At 46.7% G+C, this 27,465-nt stretch overlaps 1 protein-coding gene and 1 long non-coding RNA gene across 2 annotated transcripts in view; one reads left to right on the forward strand and one right to left on the reverse strand.

Moving 5' to 3' along the window:
• LOC126529216 (uncharacterized) overlaps positions 1-27,465 on the reverse strand; it is a 530,839-nt gene that overhangs the window by 337,657 nt on the left and 165,717 nt on the right. The window lies entirely within an intron of this gene.
• The window catches only part of LOC126529215 (uncharacterized), a 233,015-nt gene continuing 205,570 nt past the window's right edge, over positions 21-27,465 (forward strand). Inside the window, exon 1 of the mRNA XM_050176814.3 lies at positions 21-2,945. Coding sequence (XP_050032771.1) covers positions 2,478-2,945 — 468 coding nt within the window. The 5' untranslated portion in view covers positions 21-2,477. The remainder of the gene's footprint in view (positions 2,946-27,465) is intronic.

Raw genomic sequence — 27,465 nt, forward strand, 5'->3', positions numbered from 1 at the left:
AAGAATCTGGTATATGCGGCTGCATTCTCGGCATACCAGCAGACGCCAAAGCAAGAAAGCACTGTAAAAGAAAGCTATAAAATTTTTGGTTTAGTCAGCTTTTCCTTTTCTTTATTTCTAAGAATAAACTAAACCATCCTATAGTTCTATGCAACAGAAACTGCCACTGAGGAATTCCGCGAACAGTGTAAGCGTAACATACGCAAATGCAAGATGTATCAGAACACAAACCGGTGTGTACCCAGACGCCCAAAAGGACCTCTATCTACAATTTTTAAGATTTTCAGTACTTGCTGCGACGACGTCACAACTGACAGGCTTAAGGAAAACCCTCTCACATATCATTCTTTTTCATCTTTATTTTTTTTTTTTTGCCTAGTGGCGTTGTGCTTTACAACACCGTTTTAAGCAGACATAAAAAAAGCAATAAATAGAAGGAGGCAACAACAGGTTAAATCACTCTTCCATCGCCTTTTCGCGGTGTTTTCATTTCTACCCAAAGCTACTGGCGGCGTGCTTGCTTCAAAGGCGTCATACAAACGGAGAGAGAGAGAGAGAGAGAGAGACAAAAAAAAAGAAAGAATAAAAAAGACAGCAGGAGAGACAGGGGGCAGTTGCGAGAAGGCATTGACGAGAGCTTGGGTAGCGAGCGCCTCACCGCGGCGGCGGCCGTAAGCGTGCCGCACTTGCGACGGTAACTCTGGTCCCGAGACCAGATCGAAGGCCTCAGTCGCCAACGAGCGGCGCTTTACAAAGCAGCGCGCAGCCTGCTTCGCCTCAAGGGGGAGAGCGCGCCGGAGAGGTTGAGAGACTGGGTTGTACTACGCCGCCACGGAGGCAGACTCACGCTGTCGGTCGCTTTCGCCGAAGACGACAACGCTCACTCTAGTGGTCCCATTGTTTACTTTCGTGCTCATCGCATTCGTGCGAAACTTACACGTCTGCTCTTTTTTGTTTGTGTGTGTCGTCTGCTAAGACTTCAATCTGGAAAAACAGAAACTATTGTCTGGATTTCACTCGGCAGTGTCTCTGCTATCCTGAAGCGCACTCCTCTGCTTGAGCGTGGATAAGATCGTCTGCTTCACAGCAAATTTGACACAGTGGCAGCGTGCAGACAGCTGACTTTGGTTTCCCTTGAGAGGACTTCGTTTTGTGTGACAGAAGATCTCCCGTTGACGGCTGGAAGATCTGCAGCTGATCTTGAAGTGACTGTCTCTTCAGGAAAAAAAAGAAGTGTATTCTGAGGAGTATTCAACAAGCAGCAGCTGGATTCACTGTTCGTCTACACAGTCTGGTTACCTGTATTTATTACGGGTTGCGTTAATTGAAGCCTGAGTGAACGTCGGCGTCTCTGCGTCATTTTGTTCGCGGATTGCAGACGACGCAGTGTTTGCCTCTGCCGAGCCATCGATTGCAAGCAATTACAGTTTTCCTGCGTAAGCGAGGCACGGTTTGGCAAGCTTCTCCGGAAGGCCAATTAGCGACTGGCAGTACGGACACCTCGCTGGAGTGACTTCGTGACTAGAGTTTGTATGAGAGATAAATTGCTTGGAGTACTTATCCCCGGAGACACGTCCCCTGCTGATGCGCTCACGTTCTGTACAACTGTCGTAAGAAGTGGCTAGCATTTTTCTTCCTGTTTTGTTTCCTGTCCAACGACATCCGCGAGGGAAGTAAGAAAATCGACGACACAAAATCAGGTTTGGAGTTTTTACTGCCTGCTCTAACGATTACAAAAAGTGACCCCTACGAACGGACAGCAATTGTGCTACTACGTGCTTGGAGTTTCCCCGACGCCTGCTACTTGACGACACGGACAATCATTAACATTGACGTTTGGTGACGATAACATTTGTTTTTGCAAACGTGAACAACTAGATACTGTCCGTATTTGGAAAATAAGCACTATGCGTAAAATACTAGTGGTCTCTGTCGAATTTCTTCAATTGAAAGAAACCGCCCATCGCTGAATTTATGTGGCATGGTCTGAACAGCTTTCGAAGGATTTAGTTGCATCTGAAGTTATCGATAAGCATCGCTGAAATGTGAAGCGGCCTAAAAAGATTGCGCGAAGGCTCTCCAAGTTCTACTCGCTGAACCTGTTAACTGCATTTCTGGGATTGCATTTCATGGCATTAAATAGTCCCAAAACTGGATCGAACTCATCGCGTTCGATCACGTTACAATTCTTCACAGCACAGCAAAGGCGCCGTCAAGTTTGTTGAGAAAATAACCTTACTCTGTGGCAAAGCAAGGATTATAGGGTACCGTCATTCACGCCCTGGACCACAAGTGACCCCCCAAGTAAACTGCCGCAAGGAAAACCGAGTGGGGCGACTGTATACGTTACTCACTCTCCTGCACAAATAGGAAGTGGTTGCGCACGAACTGCAACAGTGCGCTTCTGACGAGCCCGCGAGTCCTCGCAATTGTCGACCTTCGACATTCGTAGTGACGCCTCCGGTGCTCCGAGCCACATGGCGTCCGCCGACCTCCACTCCAGACGACGCAGCTGCGTCGCGTCCCTGACAGGCAAACCGGGCGAATCTTCAACGACGAGCTCGGCGTCGGCACCGGCGGGCATCGTCCCCGAAGTCCGGACCACGGGTGTCCTGTTTCACGACAGCAGACGCAGCAGTCTGTCTCGCCCGAAAAACGAAGGTCATGCCCGGTCCGACGGTTCACCCGCGAAGGCGCCCAGCTGGCGTCTCCATCTACAACCATCCAACAGCGGTTCGCCGTCGCACACGTCTTCAAGTGCTGGGTCCACGCCGTGCAAAGTGGCTGAGCCGACGACGTCCACTGCGGGTTCGGGTGGAGAGAGCAAGACTACTACCTCCTCTTGGATGACAAACAGAGGCCACGCCACTGCGTCGGCTGCGACGGCAGCCCTGAACCTGGTGACATGTCCGGTTACGCCGGTGCAGAACGGCAAAGCGGAAACGGTGAGTGTTCACAGCGACCTTCTTCTATTTCTACGAGAAACACTGCGGTTGTGCACTCGTGAGTGCGAGTATGCTTAAGTCAAGTAACGTTGAATCGCGAATGGAAATTTTGATACAGGTAAACGTCGGCGAGGATTGATACTGAGCTGCTTATGGCACGGGTTCTTGGATTCCTCTTGCCGCAATTTCTCTCTTTGATACCATGTATTTATTCATCGTGCCAGAAGGCAGCCAACCGCTGAGTATAACCTGCACTGCTGTTTTGGTCGTAGACACATCATGCTTTTCAGTGGCTTCCCTGCTTTAACAACATTGATGTATCTGGTGATTACTCAACCATCGCCTTTCTTTTTTTTTCTATTAGCAGCCTAACTCATTATGGACATCGTCACTAAATTTATGGAGACTAATAACATTCTCAAAGATTATTTTCCTGAAACGTTTTCAAGGCTGCTTGCTTCGACAGTGATCCCCCCGTTTTCACGGCAATCGGTGTAGAGGGAGGTGTTATCGTAGACAGGCTTTACGAATTGGGGTTCTTATGCATAAGTATATTATTTTTAAACATGCTCGTCCATATTTTAGGACGCAATCGACGAAATAAGTACTTTATTTTTATTAGATATACTTTTCATGGAGATCTTATTATGGAAGACCTCCTGGTTTTCTGCAAGTCAATAGATATCTTTGCGCGCAAAGGTTCATAACTGCAGCTCTTAACATCCAGCAATACCACCCGGCGAGCAATGCAACCTTTACCTTTCGAGATACATTTTTTTTCCTTATGAGCAGGTCATGTTTAGACAAAATCCTATGCAATATCGTCCTCCACTAACAGCCGTGATTGAAAACTGAATGAAATGCCGCGAAACAACTTAAGCGCCGCGTCTGCGCACAGAAATTTGTTGGAAAGCAATATCCCCCTAATATAAATGTCTCAATAGTACCCACCACCTACTTGAATTTCACATTGCGTAAGTGGTGACAACTAGAGACCCATTGCATGCCTGCACAACCTTCAGGTGCGGTTATAGTTTAAAATCCATTCGTTCACTAAAGGTTCTTATTACTTCTTGACGGCGTCCAATCATTCAATGTAGAATACATAATCAACACCGTTTTCGTAAAGGAGGCAAAACACTCGCATTCGCTGTCGCACTCAGAGGCATGTTGCACGTCGGGTGCTATGATCGGATACGATTAAATTTGGAAATCCTCTCGTTCGTTTATAGCACAAATATTGATGAACAATCCCATCATTCAAGCTCCAGGGTGCAATGAACTTTGTTTTTGTTTAGGAGGCAAAACACTCTGACCACGGGCCACTCTGCCTATATTGCATCTCTGCTATCTAACTCCTGAGATAACAGACGAACATAAATAACTAAATCGCTCCGTTTGTATTACTGAAAAACATATCACTGCTTGGCGATGTACGTAAAATCTCTTCATTCCATCCAATCAACACTGCTAAAGCACTGTCGCTCATATATGTATGTATATAATACTAACATGGTCACTTGGTTCAATGTAGGAGCGACCTTTTGACACTGCCGTGCAAGGGTCTTTGTATTTGTGATTTCTGATTTTAAACAGAAGTTATTGCCGTCAAAGCCAAGAGGGCGTGAAACGACGTAGTGTCGGTTCTTCACTGCTTGGCTTTGTGTGGCTTCTTGGCTGCTTCCCTTCTCGGTCGAGGCACTAAACATGAAGCGGCTGCTTAACATTCGATTCCTGTCATTTCAGAACGCCGTTTACGACATCGAAGCGTGCGCTCCCACCAGTTTTGCAACGCTCTGAGAGGATCGTCAAACGTAGCGGCTTTCTTTGATTCACCGAGCCAATTTCGAAACAAGTCGCCTCCGAAACAAGCACTCCGTAAATACAGATATCATGTCCCATCGCTGCTGAACGTAAATTTAAGCTATACATTCTTCCTTCCACATGTATCACGACATCGGCTGTTGTATTTACTTATTTATGCTCGTGCCTAAAGAGCCATGACGTGACTTTATATGGGGAGTGGGTGGGCGATCCATAATTCATCAATAGAAAGTGGACCCAGCTACACTGAACGAGGCTGTTGCATAACACGGCGAGATGCATGCAAAACATGCTAATATTGCAAACATGAGCAACAAAACTTATCACGCTTAGCTTATTCTTTGGACTTTATTGCGAATTGCGCTCTTTTCTGATTATCAGATAAAATTTATTGCTATAGAAATTAGATGATAAATAATAATACAAGTGAGCGTATTTACGCAATCTGCATCCGCAATAAGACGCAATGTTGGGTGTTTCCTTTGGTACTGATTGCGCCCAACAATACGCCTTGTGAGAAAAAAAGAACTGATAAAATCGCCTTGTCGCAGAGCGTGACCCACGCAATAACATCAAATAACTGTACAGAAAAGAAACAAAGAAAATATATAGCACAGATCTTGAAAAAATTGTGCACTGAGCTCGTCACCTGTTCTCGCTGTTATCGCTAAATGTACACGATTAAGCAAAATGCGTGTGTTCTTTGGAAAAAAAACAAAATGTATATACATGCGGAATGTAAATTCTCGGCATGTCCCCGCTTAAGCGGAAGCTTCAGCTCGGGTGCTCCTATCTAAATATATGTAAAAGGAGAACTCGTTTTTTTCGGCAACGACTACACCAAACTTGACGAGGTTTGTTGCATTTAAAAGAAAAGCTTGAAATCTAGTGACTCTTGGTTTCGAATTCTTTATTTAGGCTGTCGATTCCTTACTGAAAATTGCCAAAATCGCAAATATTCAGAAAAAGAAACTATCAAGTTTACGACTCCGTAACTCAGCAATGAAAAATGGTACCACAATTCCATGAATTGCATGTCATAGTACATATAAAGTGGAAGAAATTGATATGTCACACATGATTCTCAAAAATTCAATAATGCCTGAATGCAACTTTTAGAAAATCCTTGTATTCAACGAACAAATTCACGTAATATATATATATATATATATTGACCAATCAAATTTGTCCGCTTTTAATGATCTAATGGATGCCGTTGACAGAACTGCTATATCTGTGCTTGATGGAGAGCTATTAATTTGTAAAATTCGTGCTTCTATTTTTTTCGAGCTTTCGAATGTTTGAACATTTCTTCAATAAAATTCAGGTCCTAAATCAAAATTCCGCTTCAGCAGACACTAGAATTTATCTTTCTCTCTCAAATGCAGAAAATTTCATTAAAATTGATCAAGCGATTATTTCAGAAAAGTGTTTTTGCGTTTTACATCTATTTGAATAGGCCGCATCGGAGTTGGGCCCGAGCTAAAGCTTCGTCTTCACTGCATTCTTCTCACTTGTCGCCATTAATTCTTCTCTCGTTTTACTTTCTGAGAACGTCCCCTGGTACAACTACACGATTCGCCGGCTTTAAATGCCCGGGTGATCTAATTTTATTGAAAACGGATTTTAGAAATGAGGCGTTTACCCGTTGCGAGGATGTTTCTTCTCGACTCATCCTTTAAAGCGTGGTTGCCGCTTGGTAAGCAAGTTGCCCGTCCCCGTTTAACTAAAATTTATTTCAAAATAAACTTAGAAGTAGGTGGTTTTAAGGCTCGTGCTGCAATGGTAGCACTGCGACGTGGTGCAGCGAGAGTGTATAGCAACTTACGTGATACTGAAAACCGCACCAGCAGTTCAGAGCGTCGTTGTAAAATATACACATTTTTTCTACCTTGATATCAAAGTAGGGTGCACACTATAGCGCAAGAAACGCTGCCCAAGTTATTCTAGAGCAAGTTACTGTAGTCACGGGACCCATCACCATTCGAGCAACACTACACTAACGGTGCAACAGCAGCAGTTGGAGAACGCGCCGCTGTGCGTCTCTTACCATTCGGGAGGCGCGTAGCTGTAGAAAAAAAAAAATACTGACTTCATGACCGTGAGCCCCATGGTTGCAGCCGTGTCTGTGTTGGTAGCTTTTGCTTTGGATAGTTTTCGATTTATTACTGTCGTAGGTAGCTTAAGTAAGGTTACGCAATGTCAGGAAGAAACAAATATATTTGTGCATCGGTACATCACCCGGCTTTACAAACAACTGCTCTATAATGACGGGCTGCCTGATTTTTGTGGCTGCACATAACGCGACGAGGCCCCTCACGTTAGCAACTACATTGTCCTGGCGGGACCCCCCTCACACCAGTGACTGCGCGTTCTCGAGGCTACCGTCCGAATATGCACTCCGAATATATCCATTGCACCGTATCACACTTCTACCTCAAGCGACGGTAGGTTGCGCTGCGAAAAAAAAAACTAGAAAGAAGGCGTTGACGACCACATTAACAAATACGTGTGTGTGTGTGTGTGTGTGCGTGTGTGTGTGTGCGTGTGCGTGCGTGCGTGTGTGTGTGTGTGTGTGTGCGTGTGTGTGTGTGTGCGTGTGTGTGTGCGTGTGCGTGCGTATACGTGCGTGTGTGCGTGCGTGTGCGCGTGCGCGCGCGCGTGCGCCTAGAGACACTTATTAAAGGTATCCGCTGGTGGGACTTTTCTTTGGAGAGAACACTATTGCAACTCAGTAACACTTGTTGCTGGGTTAGTCGGTTGTTACTGTACTACAGGCCATAGCAAGTATGGCACATAGTGCAAATCGACAAAACTAATGGGAGGATGGTACAAGGTAAGCGCTAACTCCTTGTCTCATCCCGTGTCCCTAGGGAGCGCTCACCTCGCACCCATGTAACATGACAGCTGTGGTTGGACAAAGCGTCTCAAGGTACTGCGGTGTGCGTTGTTAGCAAAGCTGATTTCTCCGATAGCAATGTAAACATGCTTGCGGACGAGCTCGGTAAGTCAACGCTCTCCGAAAAGGGGGCGGCACTGGACGATGTAACGGGAACACGGGCGCGCGAGGTCTTCAGCGGTCACTAACCTGCTCCCGACACAGTCGCACATACTAGTGTTACCCTTCCTAACAAAACAACGACTACAAAACGTCTATACACAGTCTGAGGGACGTCGCAAATTTAAACGAGAACAGGAAGTGGGTGATAAGAACTCCGGCTACGTGAATCACGCGAAAGTTCGACATGTAATCGCTCTCTAGCCCGTTTTTAAGCAATGCAGTAGTTCCACATTGACGTTTGAGGATTCTGACATGTTGAGCTGTTACAAATGCAAGATATCCTGGAAACGGAACAGTGCATTCGTATAGTTTCGGTATTGCTTGCGCTTGAATTTCTGCCGATAGTTCGTTACTGTGACACTTCTATAGCACTTACCGTGGTGCGTCCGAATAAGTTTTACGGCGGAGCTATTCGCTGGGCTACGACAACGGTCCTCGTGCGGTGAAGGACGGCAATGCGGGCCAGTTAGGGCGTTGTCGGTATCCAATGTGAGCCATTGCACAGCCGACAACGCAGCCTATGTAGTAGCTTAGAAGTAGAATGATGACCAGGGTGTAGGCGGAAACGCGTAGCCGAAGTATTTGTTGGACCGTCCCTATGACCAGCCAACAAAGCAGCCGGTTTTTGTGAAACGAGTGAAAAAAAAGGCAACCTCAAGCTACACCTTCTGTTCCGCCCCACCTTTGTAGAGAACTTGTGGAGCCTCTGTAAAGCACTTGCTCATAGACTGCACACATTTCCAACAGCGACTCCAACTTCGCGAGGAGTGAAGCCACTTGGAGAGATGTGAATTTTCCATTTCTATAGAACTTGGTCCGTCGTCAAACCCAGCTAAACATAATTACGCCATCGCAAGAGAGGTTTGCTTGTAGACGGCAATATCATAATTATGATTTTAATTGCACGTTTGAAATAACTGTTTATGAATTTAGTGTTTATTTCATGCCTGGATTACTCGAAAAAAAAAAAGACATTTGTGTATTATCCGTGTAGCAGTGCTTCATGCGCAGTGCACATGTGACTCTTACTTAACGCGGGTGCATATGGGTCACCTTTCTAGGTTCGTTTTTTTTTTATTTCTGGTTTAGAATTAAATTTTTTTGTAGACTCAGTATTTTTGTGTTTGTGACATGTGTATTTCTCAGCCACAGTTTGTAGGGACAGCCGGCTCTTATGGTAGCCTACGTTCCTATCGGTGTGGAGGTATTAAACAGCAAGAACAAAAAATAACAGTCGTAGCAGGCCCCATGGGCCTTCAGCCGGACAGCAAACATGCGTGCAACGCGGAGTAAGAAGTACTAAAATTGGATATAGCGAAGAGTATTAAGTGACTTAGGTATCGCTAAGGGCAATTCCACAGTATGCAGTGAAGCGTTTGAAAGAAACTGGAAAATAGATTCATGGCAGGTAGAAAAAGCAGACCTGTAGAGCTTTCTAGCATCAGAAATTGCTGATACAGCTTCGCTGGGTTCGATGTACGATTTGCTCGGATTGGCATACATCAGGGAATATATATATATATATATATATATATAAGAATAGCGACACATGTCAAAAGCAAAGGCAAGCGCCACGTTCAAGTACAGTTTGTAAGGCTTCTCATATTCACGCTAAAGGCAGCAGGAGGAGGAATAAACTTTATTAGTTGAAATGAGCCGACGGTAAAATCGTCCGAGGTGGGCGGCGTCCCTAGTCCAGGATGCCGTGGGCTTGAGCTGATAGCTTGGCCCTGCTCACCAGGCGATGCTGGTCTTCAGGGCTCGAGCTTATCAGTTGGGTCTCCCACTGCTCCACGGTTGGTCCGGTGATGAGCAAATAAATTTTATAAAAGCCTTACTGCTGTACGCATTTGAAACACTCATTAGGCATTCTTCTCTGACATACTTAATCACGCGCTTTCTTGCTGGTACATATGTCATTTTTGTGCCAGCTTGTGGATTTAGTGCTTAGATGCTCCGTAAACTCAGCTCGTTAACACGATGAGCTCGCTCGCAAGCGTGGATAGGAATGGCTGAGTGAAGCGATACGCAAGCATTAGAAAGCTGTTACAACCTTTGTCGCGTATGAATTTTTCTCGTCATTTTACGTCCCTTGTTCGTGACGTGCAGAAAAAGAGCCTAAAAGTGCCGGCCGTTGCGGTGTATTATGTGACGGCAGCTCCATCTTGCACTGCCCATTTCGTAATAACGTTAATGAATAAAACAATGATGAAGGGAGAACTTTCTTTTCGTAGCCCTCTTCGGCAGACAGTTTATTTTTTGTTGGTATTCTGCATAGTCATCTTTTTTGATTGGCATTCACATCTAAACACTTCAATTAAGAAGGTCTTTCGTATCAGGGAGACGAGGAAAGAAAGAAGAGGAAGAGCAGCGAGGTCAATCGAACGAGCATCCGGTTTGCTGCCTTAAACCAGGGGTAAGAGTGTAGACAGCTTAAGAGAGAGACCACAGTGCGCGTTTTCGCGTTAATGTGCTTGTATGCTTTCGAAACGGAGTGTCACGACCAGTTTATGCGTGATAAAACTTTGCCTTTAAACACCTTTTGCTAATTGTATTCTTTAATAGGAGGCGCCCAATTTTAATTCCCAGTATGCATATATCGTGCTTATTCCTTACTTTCTCTTTTACCCGCCGTGGTTGCTCAGTGGCTATGGTGTTGGGCTGCTGAGCACGAGGTCGCGGGATCGAATCCCGGCCACGGCGGCCGCATTTCGATGGGGGCGAAATGCGAAAACACCCGTGTGCTTAGATTTAGGTGCACGTTAAAGAACCCCAGGTGGTCAAAATTTCCGGAGTCCTCCACTACGGCGTGCCTCATAATCAGAAAAGTGGTTTTGGCACGTAAAACCCCAAATATTATTATTATTATTATTATTACTTTCTCTTTTTTTAATCTTCGTTATTAATAACTTTTTTTTGTCACGCCCGTGTCCGGTAAATGCAATTTTTTTGCACTCTCTTAACTAATGACATGTCAGCGATGATAGCGTGTATGTTTAAATTTAGGGTGAGTGTGAAAGTGTGTCCAACTCCCGATTGAAATGCTGAATGCAAAATTTTAGGTTGTCATGACCAGTAATTACGAAATGTGCCACTGCGCTACAAAAGCACGAATATTCTATTTTGCTAGAATATGAAAACTAGGAACCACAACACATGTTCAGGCTTCTGCTATGTAATCGCTTCATCTTTTCGAAGTAACGCATATATTTAGGCCAAGTTACATTGCCCAATTCCTGCTCCCGTCTCCTTTTGATGTTGAAGGAGAAATGTACAACCTCAACTAACGGTGCCACTGGTATTTGAGACGATCACGAAATCCTTGCACTCTTCTTTTTTATTCTTATTTTTCATTCCCTCTAAGACCTTTTTATCCATTACGCGACAGGGTGCGAACCACAAATGCGCCATAGTTTTCTTTTCTTCATTTCTGCTAACCATCCTCCAAAGAGGGTACGCGCCATGGTCCTTCACGTCAAGAACGACGACAGCAATAGCAATTTGCTGCAGCTCTTTCTTTCTCTCTTTTTTTCTTTTTTTTTCTTTTGCTTCACGCTCGCGTGTCCCCGTTTGATGGCTATTCTGAAAACGTCAACTGCTTCGGTTACAGCCCAGAGCGCGCCAGGACTTGTCTGGAAACGAGAACCCAGCGAATAATAGTTCGAGGATTTCTTTCGAAAGCACTTTCGGTCCCTGTTGTGCGAAGCTACAATCGCCTTCGCTCTTCTTTCTTGTTTTGTTCGGCGACGTGGTGAGACAAGTCAGGATAGGAAACAATACAATATCGAAAAAGACACGCACGCATACCCGCCCATTCAATTATTCACACACACACACACACACACACACACACACACACACACACACACACACACACACACACACGCGCGCGCACGCACGCACGCACACACACACACGCACGCACGCACGCACACGCACGCACACGCGCACGCACACACACACACACACACGCACACACACGCACGCACGCACGCACACACGCACACACGCACGCATACAAACACACACAGAAAAATACGCAAAGCGTGCTAGGAGACCTGAGATGAAAGCAGCAGCGCACGCACACACGCAGACACGACACCAACACAAAACAAAAGACATACGAATGTACCGCACATGCACTACACAAACAAGAACGAACAGACATACACAAACAGGCGGGAGTAAGCAGGTATGCACGCATGCACGCACGCACACGAGCATTCTCGTAACCGTACGCCGCAGCACTTTCACCGCACGACCCGCAATATCTTTTGCCCGGATGACAAGATATGCGACGCTGTTCTGACAACCTGACGGCGGCATACGCGATGAAAAATGCCTGGTGTGCTCGTGATTTGGGGGGGGGGGGGAGTCGCGGAGCTTGCCGCACGCCGACCAAGTGTCGCAGTAAATCCAAACAGCATGCTCTGAGCTTCTGAGCCCGATGGCGGTTGCTCGAATGCCGTGTTTTGCAAATGCAGTCACCCGCTGCCGAATCCGAGGTCGTGGGTAAAATACCGGCCCCTGCAGCCGCATTTCCATGAGGGCGAAATGCAAAAAAAAAAAAAAAAACACTCGCGTTGTCTTGTTTAGGTGAGCCCGCCAGGTGGGCCTGATAAGCATATCGTGGTTTCGAAGCGTAACAACCCAATATTTTAAATTTCGAGTTGGTCGCTCGCTGTACCGGAACTGAATTGTCCTCTGAGTGTCTCGTAACGGTAGCAAAGGGCACGAGATCAACCGCTGCCTCCGCTGCAGGGGCACGACGAGATGGAATCGTTGGACACACGCCAACATGAGCTAAAAGCGCTGCCCGAATTCATACACAACACAGGCCTTGGAGCAGGCATACGGGGTGAAAATGTTAAAGCTATCCGATTTTTTTTATCGAAATCCCCTCTGGCAGATAGCGTAGTTTTTGTCTTTGCGGTGGATTACTTGAACAGGGGGACATTACCAGCCCGAGAAAGAGAACTACATATTCAACAAGTTTGCAAAAAAAGTTAACTAATAAACTTCTTAATTATTTGCTTTATGGCACATATTGCAAATCAAGAAAAGTAGCCAGTGAGCTTCCAGGACTTGCCCCCATGAGCTTAATCACCGGGATGACACCAATCGAGATACCATTTCCCAAGGTGGGGGACGAAATAACATGGCCGTTGCAGTTACTACTGTGATTCAATGCGTACTGGGCCGTTTTGTTTTAAAAAAATGAAGTGGAACAACAATGGGTTTTAACGACAAGCTTCATAGCGCATGTGTCCAAAATGGTGTCGTTCTGGAACTTAATTCCAAGTAGATACACGTTGTGAACTCACCGGCCCTAGTTCGTAAATTTCAACATGCGTCACAAATTGTTTAGTTACGAATTAACTATTCATTTCTTTAATTAGGGGAGTGTTTGTTTCGATTTCTTGTGCACGTAATGTCCGCCTCTCGGAAAAATCCAGCCCAAGGACTAGAATTGTGTTATCTGCAAGAGGGAATTTAAAAAAAAGATCAGGAAATATGAGAAATGGTCCACACGTATAATACGGACCATACATACATCACGACTTAATGAGGCCCTAAAGCATTTTAAAGTGAAAGCTTTATTGGGCACGAACTTTCGATTTCACCGTAGCGGTGCTCCGAGGAGCCACATGACTCCACAACGCGCGCCTCGCCGCGGATATTTCCATCTCTCTCGCTCCCTAGTCACTACTGCTCATGCGCCACTAGTAGCACCGAGCCACAGGTGTTCCACAGCTGCGCAGCGCCGCGCCTTTCCGCCTCCGCCGTTTGATATGACGCCACACCGCGTTCCTCGTCGTTGCGCTCGCCTCCGCTAGCTTCGCCCGCTGCGTCGCACGCCTGATAACATGTCGAAGGATTGAAAAGGAGAGCTCGCGTGCGCCGCAACCACAGTTGAGGCGGCAGTATGGACGGCGACAATTCTGATAAGCAGGAGGAGGCCTGGAATCGACATCGGAACGACATGAAGAGGAAACGAATCGCCCAGGAAACAGACGAACAATGCGCCGAACGACTGCCTAAACGCCGCAACATAGCTAGTCAACCAGACTAACCTGGACTTGCAATCAAGATTAACCAAGGCGAACCATGCCTTAGTTTTGGCTACGTATATCCTGGCATAGCCGAGCTAAGCCACTGCCAATTTTTTCTAACTAATGACAAAATGGTCTCACTATTAAACAACGTCGCCTCACGAGTTTCAAGGATCATTCAAGTATTAGTGGAGTTATTGCACCAATTCGCGGTTTTTGTTGTTGTAGTTTTTTTTTCTTTTCCTCGGCTAGCACTTTGGAAACTACACAGCGGGGAAGCCAAGCGGGCAAGGTGCCGCCAAGAAGTTGAGTATCTCGGCGGTGAAACACCGTGGCGACTGCGGTAGACAACTCTACGCAGGAAGCGGCTGCTATCCCGGATGCCACGCGTTGCAGACGCAGCTACACGCAATTCTGGTGTGTAGACCGGAAGTGTCGAGACGAAACGATTGTTCTGTTTGCTTGCCGTCGCATAGATATGTGTGTGTTTCATTTATTTCCACCAAAATTTGTGACGACGTGTTATTGAGAATGTTCTGGCTATAACGAAATAGCTCAATAGCGTTGGTGTGTCTAGCTGCTTGCGATGACGTTGCACGACGTCACTGCGGAAGCGAGAGCAAGCGAGTTTTTTTCACCGTTTTGTGCGCGATATTGTTGACTACCTGCTGCGGGCAGTGCAGTAATACTTCGGTCATATCTTCACAGAAGCCTCCACGACAGATCGGCAACGCTATTGTACTGCGTTGGGAAAGTGTTTCAGGGCCCCTATGGAGCCAAACGTTCATCACAATAAAAAGAAATACTATCACTATTACGCCCAATTTCAACCCAGAACTGCTAACTACTTAAGCCATCAAGTGGCCTGGTAAAAACCGAAGCCAGCTTCATTTTTTTTTAATTATGGGGTTTTACGTGCCAAAACCACTTTCTGATTATGAGGCACGCCGTAGTGGAGGACTCCGGAAATTTCGACCACCTGGGGTTCTTTAACGTGCACCTAAATCTAAGCACACGGGTGTTTTTCCATTTCGCCCCCATCGAAATGCGGCCGCCGTGGCCGGGATTCGATCCCGCGACCTCGTGCTCAGCAGCCCAACACCACAGCCACTGAGCAACCACGGCGGGTGAAGCCAGCTTCATTACCATTGCTCGACACCCATGTAAAATTACGATGACAAGCCAGTCACCAACTACACATGCATTCCGAACACAGCCTTTTAACTCTAAGAGAAGGGCGCTCTTTCGTAGTAAGTTCATCATCATTATAGCCTGACGAACTACATACAGAAACAAGAAACCGAACCACCGGCTTTCTTCCTGGTTTAGGGCACCACCGAACACCGGTGGCGAGTGCAATTAAAGCGGTGGGTGCACCTAGGCCAATCCCAAGCTCGCTGCATGCCTATGCAACCATTTTACTGCGACGTGATTACTATTTAAACTCATGCGAAACAAAGGAACTGGTATGACGGCCAACGCATACGTATATCTATAATTGAAACATTACTCAAATTCTAATTCAAATTTTGGCTGCAATGCGATTTCGAGGGCTAAACGGGAGTGTTTTGACTAACGACGGGTGGCTGTCGCGGACTTTGAGCATTACTCAGCCATGCGTCCGCTCGCTCTAATAAACCCCGCATCAGTGAAATTAGGAAACCGGCAGTCAAAATATTGCAGCCAGTCCCCTAGAACTCGATTCCCGATCGGACTCGTTTTCCGTAATCAGATTTTCGACTACGAGACGGCGCCTTGCACACTTTATCAGCCAACACGTTTCAGACAGGAAGACTAACGGGGTGTAGGTTTGTGCAACACGCCTCTCCGGCACGGCCGATTCCTCGTTTCGCCCCCCGCCGACGTTTCGCGCCCACTTTCACTTTCGGCTGTGGAGTCACACTTGACCACACCATCACATTGCAACGGACGCACGAAAATCACCGTGATACGCAAGGCCAGATGTACGCAAACCGCGCTCCATCTATTTCTCTTTTTTTTTTTTTTTTAATTCTTTCACTTCTCGTTCTGACGATTCGCTACGGAAGGTGATTTGCCTCGCAGTTTCTCGTTAAAGCTGCGAATTGTGGCTTTCGTAATGAATGGAGCACTTGCGTCACCTTCTGGTGCAAATCAGAACACGAGGTATTGCGCAAAGGTCAGCTGAATTCGGGAAGCGTCGCACCGCAACTGTTTGCTACGGGCGCGCTACGTTTCGCCATGTAATAACGTTCATCCACGCGAGAAACAGCTAACACGAGGGGCTGAAGTGCACCAAAACTTTATCGCGAATGTACAGGCCCTGGAATGACAGGAAAGCGGTAAGCTTGGCTCGAATGACGGAACCTTTTCCCGTCGTCATTCAAAACTCGATAGCGCAGAAAATGCGGTGTCGGTGTCCGGCGCCGGCGTGCCCGTGAGCGAAAATTCTGGTATATATTTAGGTACATGCATATGCCACGCCTTGCTATATGACATGCGGTATATGCGGGTTATATTGCCCCACCATTCTATCACTAAATTTAATCGTGCTTTACATTAAATTATTGAGAAATTATTCCACAGAATGTTGAGAATGACAGAACCCAAACGTAACGAAACAAAACATCGACAGCGAGTACACTTTACGTTAAATCTTCTCGGACTGAGAGCGAGGCTTTGTACGTCGTAGTGAGGACAGATACGCAATAGGTACTCGATGGTGTCCTCGCACCTACAGGGGTCTCTCTGGGCAAAGTTAAACCGATTTGACTCGATACCATTCTCTCAACCAATGGTACTCGGACCTTGGCCACCGTCACTGGCACAAAACGTAATCTGTACACTACTTGAAATGCACAGGTTTAAGGGACCGCTTGTGGTGTCCCTGTGCATCCTCCCACGTGCACTCAGTGCTCCCTCTCTCCCTTGCCCTTATCCCCCGTGTATGGTAGCAAACCGGACGCTAGCCTGGTTGACCTCCATGCTTTTTCTCTCCTCCTTGCTTTCTCTTCTCTCATTTCCTCAGACTGAAATATAAGAAGTGCGAAAGAATAACAGAAACTAGAAAACGATCCAACTATTTTTTTTTTGAGCTGCTGTGCACGATCTTCGGGCTCGTCCCACGCAAGGAGCCGCGTTTCCACCAGGAAAGCTAGCCTTCGTGCATAGTATTCGCCGCCAGCGTTTCCCGGTAAACATCACGGTGAAAAAGCTGTTCAGTTGCCGGGAAGCGTGAGAAGCAGTCAGCTTAAGCGTCCTCAATTTTTTTTTTTTCGTTTCGCGGTCGACCATCGCTTGAAGACAGCGCTCCGCCTACGCTATGACCATAGTCAGCCGGTCACTAGTGGTTGATGACAAGAAGAGTGCGGGGTGTAGCGAACACAATCCTTGCATTATTCCGACGCACTGTTCTTGGGAACTGAGAACGAACAGAACGAATCAACTCTTCTATACGTTGTTACTGCGCCTGTGTCTTGAAATAAATTTGATACACGCTTATTTCTCGTTCCACATATGTTCAACCTAGCTATGGAAACATCTTTGCAAAACTTGCCAGTGGCTTAGCTTGGCTCTGCCAGGCTATATGTAGCGAACGCTAAGGCATAACATGGTTAGCCTTGGCTAATCTTGATTGCAACTCCAGGTTAGTGTAGCTGTCTAGCTATGTTGCGGTGTTTAGCCTGTCGTTCAGCACGCTGTTCGTCTGTTTCCTGGGCAATTTGTTTCCTCTTCATCTCGTTCCGATGTCGATTCCAGGCCTCCTCCTTCTTATCAGAACTGTCGCCGTCCATACTGCCGCCTCAACTGTGGTTGCGGCGCACGCCAGCTCTCCTTTTCAATCCTGCGACGTGTTATCAGGCATGCAACGCAGCTGGCGAAGCGAGTGGAGGCGCGTCAGCGGTAGTGTGTGCGTGTGTGTGCGTGTGTGCGTGTGTGCGTGTGTGCGTGTGTGTGCGCGTGCGTGCGTGCGTGCGTGCGTGTGCGTGTGTGCGTGTGCGTGTGTGCGCGCGCGCGTGTGTGTGTGTGTGTGTGTGTGTGTGTGTGTGTGTGTGTGTGTGTGTGTGTGTGTGTGTGTGTGTGTGTGTGTGTGTGTGTGTGTGTGTGTGTGTGTGTGTGTGTGTGTGTGTGTGCTTGCTTGCTTGCTTGCGTGCGTGCGTGCGTGCGTGCGTGCGTGCGTGCGTGCGTGTGTGACGCTATTTAGTGTCGCTTTATACCTTTTTTTCCAAGTTTAGCTAATTGAGCTTAAGATTTTGCCAGTCCGTGACGCTTCTTGTCACAAATTCTCTCATTGCTTTTACGTTAAAATCAGTAGCCGTAACCATGAAAAGGTCGCACTCTATTTCTCTCTTATATTCGGTTAGCAGTGCCGATATCTTTTCCTCGCTCAGACAGCTAATGCAAAACAGGAATGCAGTAAAAAGTAAAGGTTCATTGATGGTTTTTGCATGTAATGGTGCTGCTATAGTGACACATTTTGCAAGGTTCTCTTAGACAAAGCTTCCAGCTTTATTTTTATTTTTAGGTAAACACACGTTTCATAGTGTAGCCTGTACAGCATAATGTGATACCTGTACGCGGCAGTTCGTTAGAGGAAGCTGAACAACGCAGTACTACGACACCGAGTCATTCGGGACGATGCGTCAATGTGCATGTTCACGATTTACGTCTTTCATTTCAACGAGCACACTCCCTATACTTCCTGAAAGACTGCACGCTTCTATTTAGACTAGACTGCGGGCTCGCACAGCAAAGAAGAAAGAAGCGTGCGGAGTCTATGGGCGCAAACAACCTTTCAGACGAGGCGGCTTGCCTCACGAATCCGGCGTGCGGATACACTGGTTGAGTTACCCAACTGCCGAGGATGAGCTTTTCTTTTTTCTCAGTTACCGGATACTATCTCTCTTGCAAGCTACTTGAATTTGTGCCACGGCGAAGCGATGCTGAAACCTCGAGCTGAGCGTGTGCGACTCTAGCTTGTCAACGGTAAATAGATAACAATCTCAGCTCGCATGTCAAGCTTAGAGGTACGCTGTCGGCGTCGCACGCAGTCAGCTGTGTCGGCTTACATCGCCGAGACCGCTGGTAAAACAGACCCAGAAACCCAAGACGCTCTTGTGACTGGTAGAAGAAGAGGTTAAAAAAAAAAGAAAATGTTTCTTTGGGGAGTATCGCGTGTAGAGTGATCTTTGCGTTGCTCTTCTCTCGGTTCTCGAGTTTTATGCGCCCGTGTCCGGAAGAAACGTTACGCTAGAAGATAAGGCGTTTCGAAGCAGAACAGACGAAGCGACCCTCGGCGCAGGCGAGTGGTTTGAAAGAAGGTTTGCTATCCCGAAATAATTGAACGCGGATTTCGTTTTATTTGGTCGGTGACAGGCACGATGAGAACAGCATTCTGTTTGGAGCAGTGGTTGGGGAGATGGTTGAAATCCGCGGCGGAGTTTCGCGATCAAGTTGTAGTCAAGAAGCTGACTGCTACAGTCGTCAACAAGCGAGAATACCAGCTTATTGTTTGAAACCATTCGAAAAAAGGTATAACCAACTTACGCTCCAGTAGCGCATTCTGCAAGTATATTTCACTGTGTGTTGACTTGCCTTTCTGTATTTAGAACTTGTGAAAATATGGCGTATGGTACAGCTCAGGAATGCACTGTAAGGGTGATATATTTAGATGTTTGTCCAAGCCAAGAAAGATTCACGTAATGTGTGGCTATTGCCAAGCATAGAGTTGAATAGTATGTCAGGCTTAATAGCGTCACCGCGAACTAGCTTTCAAAGTAAATTCCAGCCTTTAGAGTGGCACCTCATTAGATCGGCCAAAGTTAAGCCGCACGTTATTCTCTTACAGGAAACACTAGCTAAGGAGGATATCCCTCTACCGGGTTACAACTCCGAAACCTTGACCATTCCAGGGGGTCGGGGAATAGCGACTTTGGTTCGAAAGGGTACCTCCTATGAAACTCACGAGCTTCCCAAGTACAAGGTTGGTCTAGAAGCACAAATGATCGAACTCATCCTGAAGAACAAAAAAGCAGCTAACGTGTATATAGCTAACGTTTATAGCTCTCCGCAAGATAGGAAAAGGGATTTTAAGACCCTCTTGGGCCGCATTTCCAGTAAGGCAGATACAGCCCCACTCGTAGTGGCTGGGGACTTCAACGCTCCCAACAAAGAATGGGGCTATGGTCATCAGAGCGTCAAGGGTACTAATTTAGCAACCACGGCAAGTGAATTAAAATTTGCTCTTATTACAGATGCTAACTTCCCCACGAGAACTGTTACCTCCACTACCAGAGATACAACCCCCGATCTTATATTCCTTCGGGGAATTGAAGGCTCATGGGACAATCTGCAGGAGAATTTAGGAAGTGATCACTACATAATTGAAGTCATCTTACAGACGCAACCACCACCACTAAGGAAATATGAATACGTGGACTGGGATCTCTTCCGTAAGCTGCGTAAGGAAACCACCATAGATGACGAATCTTATGAGGAGCTTTTAGATCAGCTAAAGGCAACGGTTAAGAAAGCTACTAAAGTGGTCTCAACAGAAATCGAAGTCCCAAAAATGGACTCCAAGCTAGCTCACATGCTGGAAGCGAAAAATGCCCTTCTAACCAGATGGAAGAGTCACAGACTCAATAGAAGACTTAGAGCCAAGGTCGCCCAAGTTAATCGTGATATCGAAACATACGCGGCTCAACTTTCACGTCAACAATGGGACGAAACTTGCTTAGAAACAGACGGCAGATTGCGCAGAGGAGGCAAATGGAACCTATTGAAGAGCCTACTTAATGACAAGCTCTCCAGAGGTACTACAAACCTCGCCATAAACAGGCTCGTCAATAAACAGATAACTATAGGGCGGACAGCAACAGAGGTCGCAAACGACCTCGCACACATGTACCTGCCACTTAAAAATGATTATGAAAACGAAGAAGAAATAAGCGAACCTTACTCCGGAATATCGCAACCGGACTTGGACAGTGACTTCACTGCAGCTGAGATAAGGCATGTACTTTTTAATTTAAATGGGAGATCTGCCCCGGGTCCGGATGGCATCACAAATAAACTTTTGCGAAACCTGGACGATGATGCCACAGACATAATCACGGTCAAAATTAATAGTCACTGGAGATCCGGCACTGTCCCACCGGAATGGAGGGAGGCCAAGGTGACGTTTATACCGAAACCCGGCAAACCGCTAACAATGGAGAACCTCAGGCCCATATCACTTACATCCTGTATTGGCAAAGTAGCCGAACATGCTATTCATAATAGGATAATAGAACACATAGAAAACCAGGAACTTTTCAGACACAATCTCATAGGCTTTCGGAAGGCATTATGCACACAGGACGCCATGCTAATGATCAAACGGGCTATTATTGACGACCCTAGCAGGGACGTAAAGGGCCTCCTGGGTCTGGATCTTAACAAAGCATTTGATACGGTTGCACATAAACATATCCTACACGAAATCTCAACCTTGAACCTGGGAAGCAATTTTTACAATTATGTGAGGTCCTTTCTAGCTAATCGGACAGCTCGGGTCAAACTCGGGATAGTCACAGGCGGTCCATACAATTTAGGCAACAACGGCACACCACAAGGTTCAGTATTGTCCCCACTCCTCTTTAACATTGCCATGCACAGGCTCTCGGAGGAATTGTCCAAAATCCCGAGCTTGGGGCACGTCATATATGCTGACGATATCACAGTGTGGGTCCCAAGGGGGTCACTCGCAGCACTAGAGCAGACACTACAGGCAGCGGTAGACACCACAGAATCCTTCCTTAAGGGCACCGGACTCAGGCTCTCACCTAGTAAATCTGAGCTGCTGCTCTTCAGACAGGGGAGACAAGGTGTTAGAAACCTTGTGCCTTTAGAAACTCTGCCAATAAAAATCACAGACAACACAGGACGGGTCATACCCAGAGTAGAGCAAATAAAAATTCTGGGTCTTCTCATTGACGCAAGGAGCTGTAACGCTACGGCCCTAAACCGTCTCACAGGTCAGGCCAACAGCACTTTAAAGCTCCTGGGCAGGGTCTCAAACCGAAATGCAGGCCTCAAGGAGGACAATCTCATCAGAGCATATCATGCATTTTTCATCAGTCATGTGACGTACATTGCATCATACCTGAACTGGGGGAAGGGAGAGAAGGCTAAGCTAAACGCACTTATACGCTCCGGACTCAAAAGGGCTCTGGGACTCCCGCACGGAACGAGTACCGAACTCCTCAACAAGTTAGGACTTCATAACACTATAGATGAGCTCATTGAGGCACATTCGATGTCACAAATTGCAAGACTCCCCAACACTAAGCCAGGGTGTAAAATTCTCGATGAAGTCGGAATACTGCCTCGAGGAGGAGACGTCTCTAAGTTCAAAATACCCAAGGAGGTGGAGACACAATTAGTTGTAGACCCCATACCTAGAAATATTCATCCTGTGTACAACAAGGGCAGAAGGGACGCCAGGGCCAAATGCATTCTGGGTAAACTGCACCAACAACACAGCTCAGCTCTTTTTGTCGATGCAACTAGTTATGGATCGGGCAACCGCTACGCTATTGCCGTGGTCGATGAGAGCAGTAAATTAATAAACGCGGCGTCACTAAGAACGACCTCCATTCATGCCGCCCAAGAAGCAAGCATAGCACTTGCAATTACACTGAGGAGAGGCTCCACGATTTTCTCTGATTCCCGTACAGCTATAAGGAATTACTCAGCCGGCTTCATCTCAGTGGAAGCACACAAGTTACTTATACACAGTATTAATACTCATAATTACGACCAACTGGATAGCTCACACCTAGTCTGGTTTCCGGCTCATCAGGGCCACTCGGTCAGCCCCAGTGGCTGCAATCCTAACGAGCAAGCTCACTCTGCTGTGCGAGATCTCACATGCCGCGCATCAGATCAGGAACTGCTCCAGGATGACTGCGGCTCCTACAAAGACCCACTTACTACTTTTCACGAGATCACCTCACACTATAGGGAAGGCAGGAGGTTTTTTCCTCCCCCCCATCAGAAGCTCAACCGAGCTCAGGCAGTCACATTAAAAATGATTCAAACTAAATCTTATCCCACACTTTTTGTGCTTAACAAAATTGACCGGGATTTTCCCGCGGAATGTAAAAGTTGTGGACACACTCCGTGTCTATTTGATCATATGTTCTGGCTGTGCCCAACCAAAGGGCTTCGGATCTCAACAGTGAGGAGGACTGGAGCCGGCGCATATCCAGCGAAGTCCTCCAAGATCAACTCCTGGCCGTCCGGAGAGCTCACGACATCGGGAAAGCCTTTGGCCTACCGGTGCCTACGTGGGCGGAGCCACCGACTTAGCCTGGGGGCTTGTGCCCTCGGACCCTAGTTTCTCTGGACTAAAATAAAGTTCTTGCCATGCCATGCCATGTACGGTGAGGCCCAAAACACACCTAGGAAGTCCGAACTCTCATTTCAAGAGGGGCCTTAGCCTGACACATTATTCTTCGCTGTCTGTTACAGGCCGCAAAAGTACTACGCAAACGCTTCTCGATTTACTTTGTAATCGAAGGTCGCCTGGTGACAATAACTGCTTAGGTGTTGCTAAGCAAAATGGGGCCCCTTAAAGAAAAGTTCCAATCCAGCATAATAAGATCATTCTTCCTCCGATTCAAAGAACCAATTTATTTTGCGTTAGTTGTTTTTATCCATTTAGCATAACACTAGTCTGCAAACACAGGCTTCGTAGTTTAACTAGCCTAACACATTCTCTGAGAAAAAGACAGTTCGCGAGTATTACTCACAGGTATTCTAGTGATGATTGCCCAACGAATCTGAATACGCAGAGGGAAAAGTGAATGCTGAGAGGGAATACCACCGTGCATTCAAGCTTGAGACTTTCTGATCGCTGGGTGAGAACTAAATGCAAAACGTGGAAAAGAAGAAATACAGTAACAATAGGGAAGCTTCGGCCACGCAATACCACGTTGGGTTTATGTATAGGATAGTCGGACCATCGCACTTGTTTCGTAATTCCGCGCAAGAGCGCCGGAATGCTCAGAGTGCTCGATCGCTTCAGCAAACGTTGCAGAAAAAAAAAAACGCTTTGCGTACACATCCCTCGCCGCCACCACACCCCCTTTCGGGGAACGCAGGCATTCGCCAAATGCTCGCAGCTATACGCCGATCTCTTCTCGCATGCCCCATACCTTAGCGTCCCTAGCCGGTGAATTTCTGGCGAAAAAGAAAAAAAAATGCAGTAGAGCAGTACACACAGACAAAACACCCTGAAAGAGAAGCGTGGGGCACCGGATTTTTTTTTTTCTGCTCCCTATTTATTGTTTCTCTTTTCTCTCTAGCTTCATCTCTCGCTTTATCTCTTTCTCAACTCCTGAGTTACTAGCTTCCCATGACTCCCTCTTTTTCTCTCTTTTTCTCCTTCTGCCACCCGCTCCTTCTTATCCCGCAATCTCTCCCTTTATATAGATCTCTCTGTCTAGCTTTCACCCCCTCTAAATGAGTCGATCACCTATACCTCCCATTATGTCTCCATCTTTCCTTGCTCCTTAATTTCTCTTTTTCTATCTCTCTCCGACTGTGTATCTCTCTACCTCTCTCTACCTCTCTTTATCGTTCTCATTTTATTTCCCCACCACAGTCTCAAACCCTCCCTGTCCCTCTATCTCTCTCTCTTTACTATATACACCTCTATCTCTGAAACTCTACCTTTCTTTTACTTTCTCAAACTATCTTTCTCTAAAACTGTCTTTCTCGTTAATTCTCTATGAAAGTCTCTCTGTCAAGATTTCTCGATCCTTACCTCTCCCTTTTTTTTTCTCTCTCTCTCTCTATTTCTCTCTCTTTCCGCCTCTCCCCTTGTCGCATTCTCCCGTTTCTTTCCGTGTCTTCCAGAAACGTATTTACGCTGGAGCAACGCTCCCTGGCATTCGCCAGCTTCAGGTTTTTCGGGGGCAGAAATGATGCGCGATCCGCGCACACACAGAGTCGTTGCGTCAGCACTGGCGGCGCTTTCAGTCTATTGGATAGTTGTCACACAGGCTGCGCCTAAATGCGTATGGAGAACCCTAACTAACGCTTCGCCTTTTTTTTTTTTTGATGCACTAACTCGGGCGAGGCACAACTGGAGCTGCAGGCCGGCTGGCCGGGCGCGTAGGCTGCACGGGATCCGATGCTGGGTTCCCGGTGGTGCTCACGTTGTTCCCTTTTTTTAGGCATTTGCGAAACGTGCCTAGTGAGGTAGAATGGATTCGTATGGGCTCTCGGAGAAGTGTGCACGTACAGGGATAGTAGTGTGCAGAGAACGATCTCTCTTGAAAACTGCATTTTTTTTAAAGAGTAGAGACAGTTTGTCCTTCTAATGTTGCCATATTGCACATATAAAGTGAACTTCATCAGGAAACGGTGCTGTACCAAAAAAACATAACACCCCCACCAAAGGCGCATCCTTTTTAAAGCTTACGCTTGAGATCGAGCGCACTCGAAAACGCAATATCCTAAGTGCACGGATCACAGAAGCAGCCTCTTGGGTGAATATTAGCAAGAGAAAAATGAAGCGCACTTTGTTGTTTTATTGGGCAGCAAGAGCCTTAGGAAGCGCATTTTTGTAAATAAATATATTTACTCGGGTTTTATGCGAAACAACGATGACGCAATTTCGAGGCACGTCGTAGTGAGGGGAACTTGGGATTGACATTTATCGCCTGGGGGCTCCTTTACGATCACTCAAGCTATAATTGCACGAGCGTTTGTCGTTCCACTTCTATCGGAATGCTGCCGCACCTTTACCCGAAAAGGATAGCTGCGTTTGAAAATTAACCCATTAATAACCCATACGTGACCCATAAAGAACCCATAAAGAACCCATAAATAAACCATAAATGACCCATGAATACGGCCTGTCAGGTTGGCTCTGAAATTATCCGAAGAGGCACATCACTGCGTAAGAAAAAAAACGTTGTTGCAGGACTCCTGATTTGTTCGAGACAACTTCGGATTTCTTAATGTGCAGCCGAAACTGGGTATACGAATTCAATCTTTCACTTCGTTTTCGCCGCGCCGCGGTCGCAGCATCCTTCGATTGAAACTGCTGCCGAATGCTCGGTAGCAGGCCTCAATCTTATTATGGATTGCTACAAAAGAAAAAAAAAAGTCGCATTTCATGTCAGATTCGCCGTACCTAGGCCATATTCCCTTTCGCTTTCCGAGGCGAACACGCGCGTGTGTTGCATAGAAATGGCCTTATCAGTTCGAAGCCAAGCGCAGAGCGCACCACCTCAGGGACTTTTGCTCTCCAATACAAGCTCTGAAGGGGGTAGGACAACCACGCTGCAGAAGGACAACAAGAACGATCACCCACTGCGACGTAGCCTGAAATTATTCACGTGACGACATTCGCGTGCACGTTACCGTCATCATTAGCCTAAGACGTTTCAACGGCCTCTGACTTGGCTTGCACGGCTACTTCGTGCTCCTGCAAAGAGTCGACCAGAGAGAAGAGGAGGGCACTTAACGACACCTTTCTTCCCAACCTCGCGTATGCACACTGCTCTTAAGCACTCTTCGAAATACGTGGCCTTCCCGCAGCACTGTCACAACACAAATCAGTTAGCAGGCGGGTTATTCTTTTACGTATGAAAGTGTGCTTAAGTGACTCCGGGCTTCGTATGGTACAGTAGACGTTTCCCGCCAAGTCTGGATGATAGCTTATTTTATCTGACTCCGTGTATCGATACATCTAGAGAAGAAGGGAGACTATTACATATTGCTTTTTTTAGACATTACAGGAGCGTATTACAACGTGGACCGCAACATTTTGTGGTATATTGTGGAAGGCGAAGGTATAGGCGACGACCGTATAGAGATTTTGAGAGAGATTTACAAGGAAAAAAGCGTTTGCGTTGAATGGGAAGGGATGAAGAGCGAGGAGAAAGTTGATATCAACAACGGATTGAGGCAGAGGTTCCCTTTATCCCCGCCGTTTTTATGATCTACATGGCGAGGATGGAAAGGGCGCTAGAAGAAAGTAATGTCGGGTTTAAGCTTTCATAGAAACAGGTGGGTACCGTAGACGTTACCCGGCAAGTGTAGCTTATGTAACTAATCTTTATTGGGATACGACTGCGCCAAATGCTATGTGCCAAGGCGAGCTTTCTGGGTTTTTTTCTCCCCGTGGACGACCGACGCGGCCGCTGCCACGGGATGCATGCATGGATGCTGGATGGATGCTACTAGCGTCCCCTTTGAAACGGGGTGGAGAGTTGCGTCACCAAGCTCTTGTTCTTATTCTGCCGAATGTACTACCAATATTTTAGAGAAAACATACAAACACAAGGAATCGCCAACATTAAATTTTCTTAACCCTTACTGGGAACTCTGTTTTTGCACTCGGTTGTTTGTGGTCTCCCCAATTTTCAGCTACCCAGCCTCCAATCTGCCTCTTACTAATCTCTATTACGCACAAGTTTACCCCTGCAATCGCTGAACCCAAGGGTTTGAGAAGACAGAGGAGCCTAAACTATCATCTGGGTAGATTTATTCACATTCTGATAAAACATATTCCATCGTTTGCCTAGCTTTACCACAGCAAGTA

Source organism: Dermacentor andersoni, chromosome 8 (genome assembly GCF_023375885.2).
Source record: "Dermacentor andersoni chromosome 8, qqDerAnde1_hic_scaffold, whole genome shotgun sequence".
NCBI lineage: Eukaryota > Metazoa > Arthropoda > Arachnida > Ixodida > Ixodidae > Dermacentor > Dermacentor andersoni.